General features: G+C 41.2%; 1 protein-coding gene across 1 annotated transcript in view; it reads left to right on the forward strand.

The window, feature by feature from the left end:
* Positions 1–16,793, forward strand: part of LOC124044424 (semaphorin-5B-like) — a 150,660-nt gene that overhangs the window by 23,626 nt on the left and 110,241 nt on the right. The window contains exons 4-5 of the mRNA XM_046364063.1: positions 14,197–14,296; positions 16,276–16,321. Of these exons, the coding sequence (XP_046220019.1) occupies positions 14,197–14,296; positions 16,276–16,321 (146 nt within the window). The remainder of the gene's footprint in view (positions 1–14,196; positions 14,297–16,275; positions 16,322–16,793) is intronic.

The raw sequence follows: 16,793 nt of genomic DNA on the forward strand, positions 1-16,793 counted from the left end.
ATTTGCACACTCTTGGCATTCTCTCAACCATCTTCATGAGGTGGTCACCTGGAATACATTTCAATTAACAGGTGTGCCTTGTTAATTTGTGGAATTTCTTTCCTTAATGCGTTTGAGCCAATCAGTTGTGTTGGGACGAGGTAGGGTTTGTATACAGAAGATAGCACTATTTGGTAAAGTCCATATTATGGCAAAAACAGCCCAAATAAGCAAAGAGAAACGACAGTCCATCATTACATTAAGTCATGAAGGTCAGTCAATGAGGAAAATGTCAAGAAATCTTCAAGTGTAGTCTCAAAAACCATCAAGCGCTATGATGAAACTGGCTCTCATGAGGATCACCACAGGAAAGGAAGAACCAGAGTCAGAGTTACCTCTGCTGCAGAGGATAAGTTTATTAGAGTTACCCGACTCAGAAATTGCAGCCCAAATAAATGCTTCACGGAGGTCAAGTAAGACACATCTCAGCATCAACTGTTCAGAGGAGACTGTGTGAAAGAAGAAAGAAACCACTACTAAAGGACACCAATAATAAGAAGAGAGTTGCTTGGGCCAAGAAACAGGAGCAATGGACAGGTGGAAAATCTGTCCTTTGGTCTGATGAGTCCAAATTGGAGATTTTTGGTTCTAACTGTCGTGTCTTTGTGAGACGCAATATATCACTAGCCACTTTAAACAATGCTACCTAATATAATGTTTACATACCCTACATTATTCATCTCATATGTATACGTATATACTGTACTCTATATCATCTACTGCATCCTTATGTAATACATGTATCACTAGCCACTTTAACTATGCCACTTTGTTTACATACTCATCTCATATGTATATACTGCACTCAATACCATCTACTGTATCTTGCCTATGCCGCTCTGTACCATCACTCATTCATATATCTTTATGTACATGTTCTTTATCCCCTTACACTTGTGTCTATAAGGTAGTAGTTTTGGAATTGTTAGCTACATTACTTGTTGGTTATTACTGCATTGTCGGAACTAGAAGCACAAGCATTTCGCTACACTCGCACTAACATCTCCTAACCATGTGTATGTGACAAATACAATTTGATTTGATTTAGGTGAACGGATGATCTCCAGATTTGTTTCCCACCGTGAAGCATGGAGGAGGTGTGATGGTGTGGGGTGCTTTGCTGGTGACACTGTTGTTGATTTATTTAGAATTCAAGGCACACTTAACCAGCATGACTAACACAGCTGGGATAGATAATCTGGACCCTCTCTTTCTAAAATTATTGTCCACAATTGTTGCAACCCCTATTACTTGCCTATTCAACCTCTCTTTCGTATCCCTAAAGATTGGAAAGCTGCCGCGGTCAACTCCCTCTTCAAAGTAGGAGACACTCTAGACCCAAACTGTTACAGACCTGCCCAGTCCTGCCCTGCCTTTCTAAAATCTTCGAAAGCCAAGTTAACAAACAGATCACCGACAATTTCGAATCCCACCGTACCTTCTCCACTATGCAATCTGGTTTCCGAGCGGGTCATGGGTGCACCTCAGCCACGCTCAAGGTCCTAAACGATTTCATAACCGCAATCGATAAAAGACACTACTGTGCAGCCGTCTTCAACGACCTGGCCAAGGCTTTCAACTCTGTCAATCACCGCATTCTTATCGGCAGACTCAACAGCCTTGGTTTCTCAAATGACTGCCTCGCCTAGTTCACCAACTACTTCTCTGACAGAGTTCAGTGTGTCAAATCGGAGGGCCTGTTGTCCGGACCTCTGGCAGTCTCTATGGGGTGCCACAGGGCTCAATTCTCAGGCCAACTCTTCTCTGTATATATCAATGATGTCACTCTTGCTGCTGGTGATTCCCTGATCCACCTCTACGCAGATGACACCATTCTGTATACATCTGGCCTTTCTTTGGACACTGTGTTAACAGACCTCCAGACGTGCTTCAATGCCATAAAACACTCCTTCCGTGGCCTCCAACTGCTTTCAAATGCTAGTAAAACTAAGTGCATGCTCTTCAACCGATTGCTGCCCGCACCTGCCTGCCCATCCAGTATCACTACTCTGGACGGTTCTTTCGTAGAATATGTGGACAACTACAAATACCTAGGTGTCTGGTTAGACCGTAAACTCTCCTTCCAGACTCACATTAAGCATCTCCTATCCAAGTTAAATCAATAAGATAAATCAATAATCGGCGTCCTATTTCGGCAAACAAAGCCTCCTTCGCTCATGCTGCTAAACAAATCCTCGTAAAACTGACTATCCTACCAATCCTTGACTTTGGCGATGTCATTTACCAAATAGCCTCCAAAACTCTACTCAGCAACCTGGATGTAGTCTATCACAGTGCCATCTGTTTTGTCACCAAAGCCCCATATACTACCACCACTGCGACCTGTATGCTCTCGTTGACTGGCACTTGCTTCATATTCGTCGCCAAACCCACTGGCTCCAGGTCATCTATAAGTCTTTGCTAGGTAAAGCCCCTCCTTATCTCAGCTCACTGGTCACCATAGCAACAGCAAAATTCACTGAAGCTGGAGACTTATCTCCCTCACTAACTTTAAGCATCAGCTGTCTGATCACTGCACCTGTGCACAGCCCATCTGTAAATAGCCCACCCAACTACCTCATCCTCATATTGTTATTTATTTTTGCTCTTTTGCACCCCATTATCTCTACTTGCACATCATCATATGCACATCTATCACTCCAGTGTTTAATTGCTAAATTGTAATTATTTCACCACTATGGCCTATTTATTGCCTTACCTCATCTTACTACATTTGCACACATTGTATACATATTTCTCTATCGTGTTATTGACTGTATGTTTCTTTATCCCATGTGTAACTCTGTGTTGTTTTTGTCGCACCGCTTTGCTTTATCTTGGCCAGGTCGCAGTTGTAAATGAGAACTTGTTCTCAACTGACCTACCTGGTTAAATAAAGGTGAAATAAATACTTTAAAAAAAAGCATTCTGCAGTGATACGCCATCCTATCTAGTTTGCGCTTAGTGGTACTGTCATTTGTTTTTCAACGGGACAACGACCCAAAATACACCTCCAGGCTATGTTAAGGGCTATTTGACCAAGAAGTAGAGTGATTGTGCTGCTTCAGATGACCTGGCCTCTACAATCACCTGACCTCAACCCAATTGAGATGGTTTGGGATGAGCTGGACCGCAGAGTGAAGGAAAAGCACCCAACAAGTGCTCAACATATGTGGTGTCAAGGCAATGGGTGGCTAGACTATAAAATATATTTAGATTTGTTTAAGATGATTCCATATGTGTTATTTCATAGTTTTGATGTCTTAACTTCTTGCGTCGAGCCATCCCGGATCCGGGATCGTGACTACAGCCTCAAGTACATTACCATAACGCAACGTTAACTATTCATGAAAATCGCAAATGAAATTAAATCAATATGCTAGCTCTCAAGCTTAGCCTTTTGTTAACAACACTGTCATCTCAGATTTTCAAAAATATGCTTCTCAACCATAGTAAAACAAACATTTGTGTAACAATATTGATAGCTATTGATAGCTAGTGTAGCATTTATCGTTAGCATTCAGCAGGCAACATTTTCACAAAAACAAGAAAAGCATTTAAATAAAACCATTTACCTTAGAAGAACTTCGGATGTTTTCAATAAGGAGACTCTCAGTTAGATAGCAAATGTTCAGTTTTTCCAAAAATATTATTTGTGTAGGAGAAATAGCTCTGTTTTGTTCCTCACGTTTGGCTAAGAAAAAAACCCGTATCCGGGAGTGTAATTATAGCCTCAAGCTCATTACCATAACGCAACGTTAACTATTCATGAAAATCGCAAATGAAATGAAATAAATATATTGGCTCTCAAGCTTAGCCTTTTGTTAACAACACTGTCGTCTCAGATTTTAAAAATATGCTTTTCAACCATAGCAAAACAAGCATTTGTGTAAGAGTATTGATAGCTAGCATAGCATTAAGCCTAGAATTCAGCAGGCAACATTTTCACAAAAACAAGAAAAGCATTCAAATAAAATAATTTACCTTTGAAGAACTTCGGATGTTTTCAATGAGGAGACTCTCAGTTAGATAGCAAATGTTCAGTTTTTCCAAAAATATTATTTGTGTAGGAGAAATCGCTCCGTTTTGTTCATCATGTTTGGCTGAGAAAAACCCCAGAAAATTCAGTCATCAAAACGCCAATTTTTTTCCAAATTAACTCCATAATATCGACAGAAACATGGCAAAAGTTGTTTAGAATCAATCCTCAAGGTGTTTTTCCACATATCTATTCGATGATAAGTCATTCGTGGCATTTTGGTTTCTCCTCTGAATCACATGGAAAAATACATGCAGCTGGAGATTACGCACCAATTTCGGCGGAGGACACCAGGCGGACACCTGGTAAATGTAGTCTCTTATGGTCAATCTTCCAATGATATGCCTACAAATACGTCACAATGCACAATGCACCTTGGGGAACCGACAGAAAGTGTAGGCTCGTTCCTGGCGCATTCACAGCCATATAAGGAGACATTGGAACACAGCGTCTCAAAAATCTGGCTCACTTCCTGTTTGAAGTTTCATCTTGGTTTCGCCTGTAGCATTAGTTCTGTGACACTCACAGACAATATCTTTGCAGTTTTGGAAACATCAGAGTGTTTTCTTTCCAAATCTGTCAATTATATGCATAGTCGAGCATCTTTTCGTGACAAAATATCTTGTTTAAAACGGGAACGTTTTTCATCCAAAAATGAAATACTGCCCCCAGAGGTTCAAGAGGTTAAAGACTATAACTTATAAAAATGCCTCTTTAGCTTCAACTGTCATACACCTTAAGAACCCAAAATAGAAGTTTGTATAACTCCTTTGTTTGTAAACAATGTTATTACTGTTAGTACTATATATCCTCAAAACATGGTTAAAACTATAATTTCTCATGGATTGTCAGTTCTTGCATCCATAGCTCTGTCTAGGAATTTTAGTGTACCAAAACATTGGTGACTGCTTTGCTATTGTTTGAACTGCAGATTGTCCCTTTAAAGTGTCTGTGAACATCTCAGTGATACCTGCCATGCTCAGTGGATGAGATACCGTCAGCTCCATCATACACAAAGGTGGCGCTATCTAGAACTTAAAACGGTTCTTCGGCTGTCCCCATAGGATAACCCTTTTGAAGAACCCTTTTTGGTCCCAGATGAACCCTTTTGGGTTTTTTTGTGAAACCCTTTCCTTCTGCTTCTACAATGAAGTCAAGTGTTCTACCTGGAACCAAAAAGGGTTCACCTATGGGGACAGCTGCAGAACCGTTTTGAAACCCTTTATTCTAAGAGTGTATGATTACTCTGTTATCGTCTAGTTTTGTCTTAATAATCCATCCCTATGATTACTCTGCTCCCATCTCACTATGTCTTAATAAAGGATGCTCAGGATAATGGGGCCATATGATTCTAATCAATCCTAATGTAGGCTTTTTATTCGCTGGTTTAGCTAAAGCCTGTAATGTATTGGAAATCTGTGGGTCTAATTGGTTTTCCCAAGAGCTTTGCCAAGAATTCAGTTAAGTGTGAATTGTTATATCATCCCTGCTATGAATTTCCTCTCTCAAGCTGATAGTAAGGTTGTATTTTAGTTCACGATATCTGGAGAGAGATTATTCACAATGAGCTTACTTTTTTTCTTCTTTAATCTGTTTAGTTTAGTTAAAATAAAAAAAATCAATCACTCACTTCCTTCCTAAATGGCAAATGCATTTTGCAGCTTCTTGCAGTAAAACAACTGAGGCTGTCCAAGGTTGTCTTGCAGGGGGCAAAAATTATCCCCATTATTTGTGGAATAAATAGTTTTTAAAGTCCACAATGAATTATGAAAATGTCTTAAAAGGCTTTCTGCTATGTAATATGCTACTGAACACACTAAAATTATGAATATAAGCATCCAACTGCTGCAATATTGTTTTCTACGTCTAAAAATGTAAATCCCATTTGCCTCCCATGTGGAGAAATCCATTTAGGAAACCCACGCTCCGGTCACATGGAGATCAGCTGGGCCCTTTTGGTATAAAATGTTATTTTTGTGTATTTTTTTCTTCTACTCGAAATGACCCACCACTCTATTGTGTGACTCCCTGGGAGAAATTGTTTTGATCTGTGAAAGCGAGTGCCAAATGTCTGAAATGGCAGGCACTGTGGCTGTGGTTGGGATCCTGGTGTGTGTCCTGGAAGGGGTAGTTTTGACTGGGCGTTGTGTTGCATTAGGATCAGTATGCTTGATGTGGCTACGGACTTGATGTGGCTACAGTATTGTCCCTCTCTGCCGGATCCCACAGGGGGCTCAGAGCTCGGGGCACGGGGCAGAAGGGAGTAGAGCAGAGGAGGCTGCCAGTAGCTGGACACAATCACAATCTTCTCAATAACTCATTCACTGCTGCTGCAAACCACAAAGCATAGGTCGTTTCCCACTAACAGACATCTGTGCCTCTTAGATGCTACTTTGTACGTTTACATTATAGGCCTACTGAAACAATATGCAAAGGTGAAATCGGTGATAGTGTGCTGTTTGTTTCTATGACAATGTAAAGAAAGAGACACTGTTTTGTTGAACCTATAACAACACAAAATAGATCATGACGACCATATCAGAGCAGAGGGTGTTTCCAGTGTGTTTTCAGTATATATATTGTAACCCACTTCAATTTGAATTAGAAGTGTTCAGGTTCCGAATCTCTTTATTACATTTATTTCACAGACATTACTCATGCTGCTGTCACCTTTAATTTAACTCTACTGAACACGCTGCCCCAAGAGGCCAAGAGTTTGACAGATTTATCATGTTACAATATAGTAGAGAAACAGTCTCTGTGGTCCTTAATTAACTTAACTCTCTCTCTCTCTCTCTCAAAATTCAATTCAGTAGACTTTATTGACATGGCATGTTAAATTACTTACATTGTCAAAGTATACATATAACAGAAATGGTGGGACCAACATCAATTCTAATAGTAGTGGAAATGGGATTACTATTAACAGCAGCTACAACAACAATATTAATGAGAATAACAATACTAGAGGTCCACCGATTAATTGGAATGGCCGATTTTAATTAGGGCCGATTTTTCAAGTTTTCATAACAATTGGAAATCGGTATTTTTGGACCGATTTGGCCGATTTTCAAATGTATTTTTATTTGTAATTATTATTTACACCATTATTTGACTAAGCAAGTCAGTTAAGAAAACGTTCTTATTTCTAGTGACGGCCTAGGAACGGTGGGTTAACTGCCTTGTTCAGGGGCAGAACGACAGATTTCGACCTTGTCAGCTCAGGGATTCAATCTTGCAACCTTACACTTAACTAGTGCAACGCTCTAACCACCTGCCTCTCATTGCACTCCACGAGCCTACCTGTTACGCGAATGCAGTAATAAACCAAGGTAAGTTCATTAAACTTATCTTTAAAAAAACATTCCATCATAATCACTAGTTAACTACACATGGTGGTAGATATTACTAGTTTATCTATAGCGTGTCCTGCGTTGCATAGAATCGATGCGGTGCGCATTTGCGGTAAAAGGACTGTCGTTGCTCCAACGTGTGCCTAACCATAAACATCAATGCCTTTCTTAAAATCAATACACAGAAGTATATGTTTTTAAACCTACATAATTAGCTAAAAGAAATCCAGGTTAGCAGGCAATATTAACCAGGTGAAATTGTGTCACTTCTCTTGCGATATGATATGCGGTAATAATAAACGTTTTGTTTTCGAAATGATAGTTTCCGGATTTGACCATATTAATGACCAAAGGCTCGTATTTCTGTGTGTAATTATGTTATAATTAGGTCTATGATTTGATAGAGCAGTCTGACTGAGCGATGGTAGGCACCAGCAGGCTCGTAAGTATTCATTCAAACAGCACTTTTTTACCGAGATTAGGCTGGTGTAACCGATGTGACATGGCTAGCTAGTTAGCGGGGTGCGCACTACTAGCATTTCAAACATCACTCGATCTGAGACTTGGAGTAGTTGTTCCCCTTGCTCTGCATGGGTAACGCTGCTTTGAGGGTGGCTGTTGTCGATGTGTTCCTGGTTCGAGCCGAGGTAGGGGAATACTAAAGTGCCTATAAGAACATATATGAAATACAAATGGCATAGAGAGAAATAGTCCTATAAATACTATAACTACAACCTAAAACTTCTTACCTTGGAATATTGAAGTCTCATGTCAAAATGAACCACCAGCTTTCATATGTTCTCATGTTCTGAGCAAGGAACTTAAACATTAGGTTTTTTACATGGCACATATTGCACTGTTACTTTCTTCTCCAACACTTTATTTTTGCATTATTTAAACCAAATTGAACATGTTTCATTATTTATTTGAGGCTAAATGGATTTTATTGATGTATTACATTGAGTTAAAATAAGTATTCATTCAGTATTGTTGTAATTGTCACCATCACAAATATATTTTTTTAATCGGCCGATTAATCGGCATCGACTTTTTTTGGTCCTCCAATAATCGGTATCAGCGTTGAAAAATCATATTCGGTCGACCTCTAAACAATACATTAAAGCAATAGTAGTAGACCAGTCTCAACATGACGGAGAAGCCACATGACATGGTATGAAAGCCAAAACAAAACCAAACTGGGAAATATTATTGACATTACATTGCAATTTTCACTCAGGTTGTGGCAGGGGGACACATATTTGGCTTTTCAACCAATACATACATTTTTTTTTTACATTTTAAAATGTTTAAATTCTTTATACTGAATTGATAATTTTGGGAAAGAAAGATTTCTCTGAGGTCTGATTATTTGTCAAAGTGTAATAGGGAATGCAGCTCTGTCTCTACCCGTCCCCTGGAGCAGAGTGAGCACAGCCTGTCCTCTCTGGGCAGCTAAGTTTGCCTCTGATGACTGGTGTCTATTGCCAGACTGTGCTCACTGAGTCTGTATCTAGACACTGTTTTCCTCAGTTTTCTATCAGTCACAGTGGTCAAATTGTCTGCCACCATGTACTGTCAGTTCAGAGCCAAATAGCATGGATGTTTACATATATTGTTTTGTAGTGTCTTTCCAATAGGTGATATATTTTTTTTGTTGCTTTATGATGATTTGGTTCTGCCAGATTTATATACACTGCTCAAAAAAATAAAGGAAACACTAAAATAACACATCCTAGATCTGAAATATTCTTATTAAATACCTTTTTCTTTACATAGTTGAATGTGCTGACGAAATCTCACAAATTATCAATGGAAATCAAATTTATCAACCCATGGAGGTCTGGATTTGGAGTCACACTCAAAATTAAATTGGCAAACCACACTACAGGCTGATCCAACTTTGATGTAATGTCCTTAAAACAAGTCAAAATGAGGCTCAGTAGTGTGTGTGGCCTCCACGTGCCTGTATGACCTCCCTACAACGCCTGGGCATGCTCCTGATGAGGTGGCGGATGGTCTCCTGAGGGTTCTCCTCACAGACCTGGACTAAAGCATCCGCCAACTCCTTGACAGTCTGTGGGGCAACGTGGCGTTGGTGGATGGTGCGAGACATGATGTCCCAGATGTGCTCAATTGGATACAGATCTGGGGAACAGGCGGGCCAATCCATAGCATCAATGCTTTCCTCTTGCAGGAACTGCTGACACACTCCAGCCACATGAGTTCTAGCATTGTCTTGCATTAGGAGTAACTCAGCGCCAACCGCACCAGCATATCACAAGGGGTCTGAGGATCTCATCTCGGTACATAATGGCAGTCAGGCTACCTCTGGCGAGCACATGGAGGGCTGTGCGGCCCCCCAAAGAAATGCCATCCCACACCATGACTGACCCACCGCCAAACCGGTCATGCTGGGGGATGTTGCAGGCAGCAGAACATTCTCCACGGCGTCTCCAGACTCTGTCACGTCTGTCACATGTGCTCAGTGTGAACCTGATTTAATCTGTGAAGAGCACAGGGCGCCAGTGGCCAATCTGGTGTTCACCAATCTTGGTGTTCTCTGGCAAATGCCAAACTTTCTGCACGGTGTTGAGCTGTAAGCACAACCCCCACCTGTGGACGTCGGGCCCTCATACCACCCTCATGGAGTCTGTTTCTGACCGTTTGAGCAGACACATTCACATTTGTGGCCTGCTGGAGGTCATTTTTCAGGGCTCTGGCAGTGCTCCTCCTGCTCCTCCTTGCACAAAGGCAGAGGTAGCGGTCCTGATGCTGGGTTGTTGCCCTCCTACGACCTCCTCCACATCTCTTGATGTACTGGCCTGTCTCCTGGTAGCGCCTCCATGCTCTGGACACTACGCTGACAGACACAGCAAACCTCCTTGCCACAGCTCGCATTGATGCGCCATCCTGGATGAGCTGCACTACCTGAGCCACTTGTGTGGGTTGTAGACTCCATCTCATGCTACCACTAGAGTGAAAGCACTGCCAGCATTCAAAAGTGACCAAAACATCAGCCAGGAAGCATGGGAACTGAGAAGTGGTCTGTGGTCAACACCTGCAGAACCACTCCTTTATTGGGGGTGTCTTGCTAATTGCCTATAATTTCCACCTTTTTTCGCCAGTTGAGAACAAGTTCTAATTTACAACTGTGAGCTGGCCAAGATTAAGCAAAGCAGTGCTACAACAACACAGAGTTACACATAAACAAACACAGTCAATAACATAAAATAAAATAGAAAGATCTATGTACAGTGTGTGCAAATGTAGATAGAATAGGGAGGTAGGCAATAAATAGGCCATCGAGTCAAAAATAATTACAATTTAGCATTAATACTGGTGTGATATATATGCAGATGATGAAGTGCAAGTAGAGATACTGGGGTGCAAAAGAGCAAGAGGGTAAGTAAAAATATGGGGATGAGGTAGTCAGGTGTGCTATTTACAGATTGGATGTGTACAGGTACAGTGATTGGTAAGTTGCTCTGATAGCTGATGCTTAAAGTTAGAGAGGGAGATATACTACTCCAGCTTAGATGATTTTTGAAATTTGTTCCAGTCATGGCAGCAGAGAAGTGGAAGGAAAGGCGGGCCGAGGAAGTGTTGGCTTTGGAGATAACCAGTGCAAAATACCTGCTGGAGCGCGTGCTATGGGTGGGTGTTGCTATGGTGACCAGTGAGCTGAGATACGGTGGGGCTTTACCTAGCAAAGACTTATAGATGACCTGGAGCCAGTGGATTTGGCGACGGAGATGTAGTGAGGGCCAGCCAACGAGAGCATACAGGTCACAGTGGTGGGTAGTATATGGGGCTTTGGTGATAAAAACGGATGGCACTGTGATATAGTACATCCAGTTTGCTGAGTAGAGTGTTTGGGGCTATTTTGTAAATGACATCGCCAAAGTCAAGGATCGGTAGGATAGTCAGTTTCACAAGGGTATGTTTGGCGGCATGAGTGAAGGAGGCTTTGTTGCGACATAGGAAACCGATTCTTGATTTAACTTTGGATTGGAGATGCTTAATGTGAGTCTGGAAGGAAAGTTTACGGTCTAACCAGACACCTAGGTATTTGTAGTTGTCCAAATATTCTATGTCGGAACCATCCAGAGTAGTGATGCTGGTCGGGCGGGAGGGAGGGTGCGGGCAGCAATCGGTTGAAGAGCATGCACTTAGTTTTACTAGCATTTAAAAGCAGATGGAGGCCATGGAAGGAGTGTTGTATGGCTTTGAAGCTTGTTTGGAGGTTTGTTAACTGTCCAAAGAAAGGCCAGATGTATACAGAATGGTGTCATCTGCGTAGAGGTGGATCAGGGAATCACCAGCAGCAAGAGCGACATCATTGATATATACAGAGAAGAGTTGGCCTGAGAATTGAGCCCTGTGGCACCCCCATAGAGACTGCTAGATGTCCGGACAACAGGCCCTTCGATTTGACACACTGAACTCTATCTGAGAAGTAGTTGGTGAACCAGGTGAGGCAGTCATTTGAGAATCCAAGGCTGTTGAGTCTGTCGATAAGAATGCACTGATTGACAGAGTTGAAAGCCTTGGCCAGGTCGATGAAGACGTACAGTCTTTTATCGATGGCGGTTATTATATCGTTTAGGACCTTGAGCGTGGCTGAGGTTCACCCATGACCAGCTCGGAAACCAGATTGCATAGTGGAGAAGGTACAGTGGGATTCGAAATGGTCGGTGATCTGTTTATTAACTTGGCTTTCAAAGATTTTAGAAAGGCAGGGCAGGATTGTTGTAGGTCTATAGCAGTTTGGGTCTAAGGTGTCTCCCCCTTTAAAGAGGGGGTTGACCACAGCAGCTTTCCAATCTTTGGGGATCTCAGATGATATGAAAGAGAGTTTGAATAGGCTAGTAATAGGGGTTGCAACCATTTCGGAAGATCATTTTAGAAAGAGATGGTCCAGATTGTCTAGCCCAGCTGATTTGTAGGGATCCAGATTTTGCAGCTCTTTCGGGAACAACAGCTGTTTGGATTTGGGTGAAGGAGATGCAGGTGGGGGGGGTTGGGCTCGTTGCTGCAGGGGGTGCTGAGGTGCTGGCCGGGGTAGGGGTAGCCAGGTGGAAAGCATAGCCAGCTGTGGAAAAATGCTTATTGAAATGATCGATTATCGTAGACTTATCGGTGGTGACGGTGTTTCCTGTCCTCAGTGCCATGGGCAGCTGGGAGGAGGTGCTCTTATTCTACATGGACTTTCCAGTGTCGTAAAACTTATTGAAATTAGTGCTACAGGAAGACAATTTTTCTGAGTGTTGTCCTGAGGTCTCTATGGTGTTGGTTTGGGTTAGTGAACTGAGCCTCAGAACCAGCTGACTGAGGGAACTCTTCTCTTGTTTCATCTAGAGGTCGACCAATTAATCAGAATGGTCGATTAATTAGGGCCAATTTCAAGTTTTCACAACAATCGGAAATCGGTATTTTTCGACACCGATTTGCCGATTTGTATTTTTTAAATTCACTATAAAAAAAATGTTACACCTTTATTTAATCTTTATTTAACTAGGCAAGTCAGTTAAGAACACATTCTTATTTTCAATGACGGCATAGGAACGGTGGGTTATCTGCCTCATTCAGGGGCAGAATGACAGATTTTCACATTGTCAGCTCGGGGGATCTAATCTTGCAACCTTACAGTTAACTAGTCCAACGCAATAACGACCTGCCTCTTGTTGCACTCCACAAGGAGACTGCCTGTTACGCGAATGCAGTAAGCCAAGGTAAGTTGCTAGCTAGCATGAAATTTATCTTATAAAAAACAATCAATCAATCATAATCACTAGTTAACTACACATGGTTCATGATATTACTAGATATTATCTAGCATGTCCTGCGTTGCGTATAATCTGACTGAGTATACAAGCATACAAGTATCTAAGTATCTGACTGAGCGGTGGCAGGCAGAAGCAGGCACGTAAACATTCATTCAAACAGCACTTTCGTGCGTTTGCCAGCAGCTCTTCGTTGTGCGTCAAGCATTGTGCTGTTTATGACTTCAAGCCTATCAACTCCCGAGATTAGGCTGGTGTAACTGAATTGAAATGGCTGGCTAGTAGCGTTTCAAACGTCACTCGCTCTGAGACTTGCTGTAGTTGTTTCCCTTGCCCTGCATGGGTAACGCTGCTTCGAGGGTGGCTGTTGTCGTTGTGTTCCTGGTTCGAGCCCAGGGAGGAGTGAGGAGAGGGACGGAGGCTATACTGTTACACTAGCAATCCAATAGTCAAATGTTAATGAAATACAAATAGTATAGAGGGAAATAGTCCTATAATTCCTATAATAACTACAACCTAAAACTTACCTGGGAATTTTGAAGACTCATGTGGGAAGGGAAAAGTTGTTGCTTCTCGGTAGGTGTTCATCCCCATGACTGTTAATAGTGTCTAGTTCTTCTGCTGTTCTAGCATTGACCAGTACATTGCCTTGTGCCTGAAAGTGACTAATCTCCCCCTCTAGAATGGAGAAACTATTTTCATTGAAGTAGGGTGACTGAGGAGTGAATGTATGCTGCACAGAGGAAGACGTTTAAGATCGGTTAAGATAGCCTCTTTGTTGATTTTTAACCCGATAAAGAATTCTACTGTTTTAATCAATTCGATTGAATGAGTTAGTTCAGATTCATACCATATTAGCATTCCCCCTGAGTCTATGCCCTGTGTGATTCCTTTTAATTTGGTGATTCCTTAATTGTAATTTATAATTTTGTGATTTTTCTTTTAAATCTCTCTCATTCCCTACTTTATTCCTCTCTTTCAGCCCTGAGTCCTTGGATCACTATATTCTCCCACCCAGATGTGAGAGACTACTCTCAACTGACCCTTGACCTGACCAGGAATGAGTTGATAGTGGGGGCAAGGTAAGAATGCATTCCTTAACGTATCCCTAATTCGTGTGTTAATTTATTCCTTATTCAGTTGTTCATTTATCCCTTATTCAGTTGTTCATTTATCCCTTATTCAGTTGTTCATTTATCCCTTATTCAGTTGTTCATTTATCCCTTATTCAGTTGTTCATTTATCCCTTATTCAGTTGTTCATTTATCCCTTATTCAGTTGTTCATTTATCCCTTATTCAGTTGTTCATTTATCCCTTATTCAGTTGTTCATTTATCCCTTATTCATGTGTTCATTTATTCCTTATTAATGCTGTAATTGACTAATTATTCAATTGTTTATTTATCCCATATTCATGTGTTCATTTATCCCTTATTCATGTGTACATTTATTCCTTATTCATGTGTACATTTATTCCTTATTCATGAGGTAATTTACTCCTTATTCATGTGTTCATTTATCCCTTATTAATTTGTTATTTTACCCCTTATTCATTCATTAATTTATCCCTTATTCATTTGTTCATTGATCTCTTATACATGTGTTAATGTACCCTTATGCAAAACACTCTGCCTGGCCCTATACTGCACTGCTGCTGAAAATTGGAGATTAATCATTTAAAAGTGATAATCATGTATACGTGTCATGTTTTTTTTAATGAGCATGGCTGTCATATTCCATTCACCCTGCTCAATGTAACATCGATAGGTTCAGGCTACTACATGATACTCTAATTGTCCCTATACCCATCATGAGATTGCTACAACCTAGCCAATGAATGAAAGTTTACAACGTAGGTGCACAGGTCGAGAGAAATATTACAGTAATCAAGGTGACAGTGACACATTCAATACCACCTTGCACACTCTTGCCGGCATCTAGCTGATCTAGGATGTAATCATTAGTCCAACAGTTGCAATAGAGAGTTTCTATTGGACAAATTCAGGTAAGTTTATTCCCTTTTCGTTCCATTTAAGCAATGTTTTTCAACAGAATCTGTTTGAATGGATAAACACCTGATCAATGTCATGGTCAACATATCTAGAACTAATGCATTACTAAACCAGCTACAATCATGCTGTACAGTCAGTATGCAGTTTAGCAGTTGCACCGGTGGTCCCAGTGATAATAAATTAATAAAACCAAATGCTTACCTTGACTTGGAAGACATCCAGTGTTGGCTAGCCATAGCCAGCTAGCTAACATAGCTTATATCTCTGTTTGAGTTGCATTTGCTAACTAAGTGAAAGTGAAAAAATACTATGAAATACAGCTAGCTCTCTCTCTCTTGCTTCTCCTTCATTTTTAAAGAAATTAATTTATTCGAAACTGTTCAACTATTGTCTTTCTCTCTCTGAGTCAACTACTCAACACTTTTTATGCACTGCCGTGCTAGCTAGCTGTATCTTATGCTTTCAGTACTAGATTGTCTGTTCCTTTGATTGGGTGGGCAACATGTCAGCTCATGCTGCAAGAGCTCTGACAGATTGATGGGCGTCCTCTGAAAGTTGTAATAATTGTTGCGTAAGTCTATGGAAGGGGTTGAGAACCATGAGCTCCCTAGGTTTTGTATTGAATTCAATGTACCCAGAGGAGGACAGAAGCTAGCTGTCCTCCGGCTACACCATGGTGATACCCTACAGAGTGCTGTTGAGGATACAGTAGATATTCATTGCAAGACAGTGTGTTTTTATCAACTATTTGCTGATGTGAATATATTTAGTGTAGTTTCAATATTTTTATTTTTATGAAATTCACTGAGGAGGATAGTCCTCTGTAATATATAATCTTTTGAGGCTTGTTGGATAGGGCCTGGTGTGGAATTGGCAGCTGGAGTATTTGAAACAACTTCAAGTTTCAGAGAGTTCTTATGTGACTACAAAATATCAGTGCCCTGAGTTGAACTCACTGTAAGAAAAAACACACACGTAAACTAAGTGTTTATTAAGTTTTTAACTGTTTTAAACTAACTGTTTTTCCCCTCTCTATTGATTCTACACAGAAACTTCCTCTTCAGATTGAGCCTCAACAATGTGTCTCTCATCCAGGTAAGCTGAGCTTCCAACCCACCTCTTCCTCTCCCCTATCCCTGTGTGTGTGTGTGTGTGGTCCACTGGTGGATAACAACCCACACTCATTCGTCCGCAGCCAGTGTTCCTCTTTTACTGGCCCCCAGACCTGCCTCTCTTCTCCTCCTGTACTCCTCTCTCTACTCCTCTGGTCTGCTGCTCCTCTCTTTAACTTTCCTGGCTGCAGTCAGACAGCGTTGGCTTGCTGTTATTGATTCTGTGGTTTTGGGACTGGAGTGTTTTCAGCTCCTCGAATGGGGTGGGATGGAGAAAGAGTATGATTAATTGTGTGCATGAGTGTTTGTGTGTGTGTGTGTATATACTATACGTGTGTGGTGTGTGTGTGTGTGTCTGTGTTGACGTGTATCCTTGCCTGCCTGTGTGCGTGCCTGTTTCTCTCTACTTCAGTCCGTTCTCAGGTGGGTGGAGAAGCGAGGCATGTCTCCATGGT

The sequence above is a fragment of the Oncorhynchus gorbuscha genome, linkage group LG09 (assembly GCF_021184085.1).
Source record: "Oncorhynchus gorbuscha isolate QuinsamMale2020 ecotype Even-year linkage group LG09, OgorEven_v1.0, whole genome shotgun sequence".
NCBI lineage: Eukaryota > Metazoa > Chordata > Actinopteri > Salmoniformes > Salmonidae > Oncorhynchus > Oncorhynchus gorbuscha.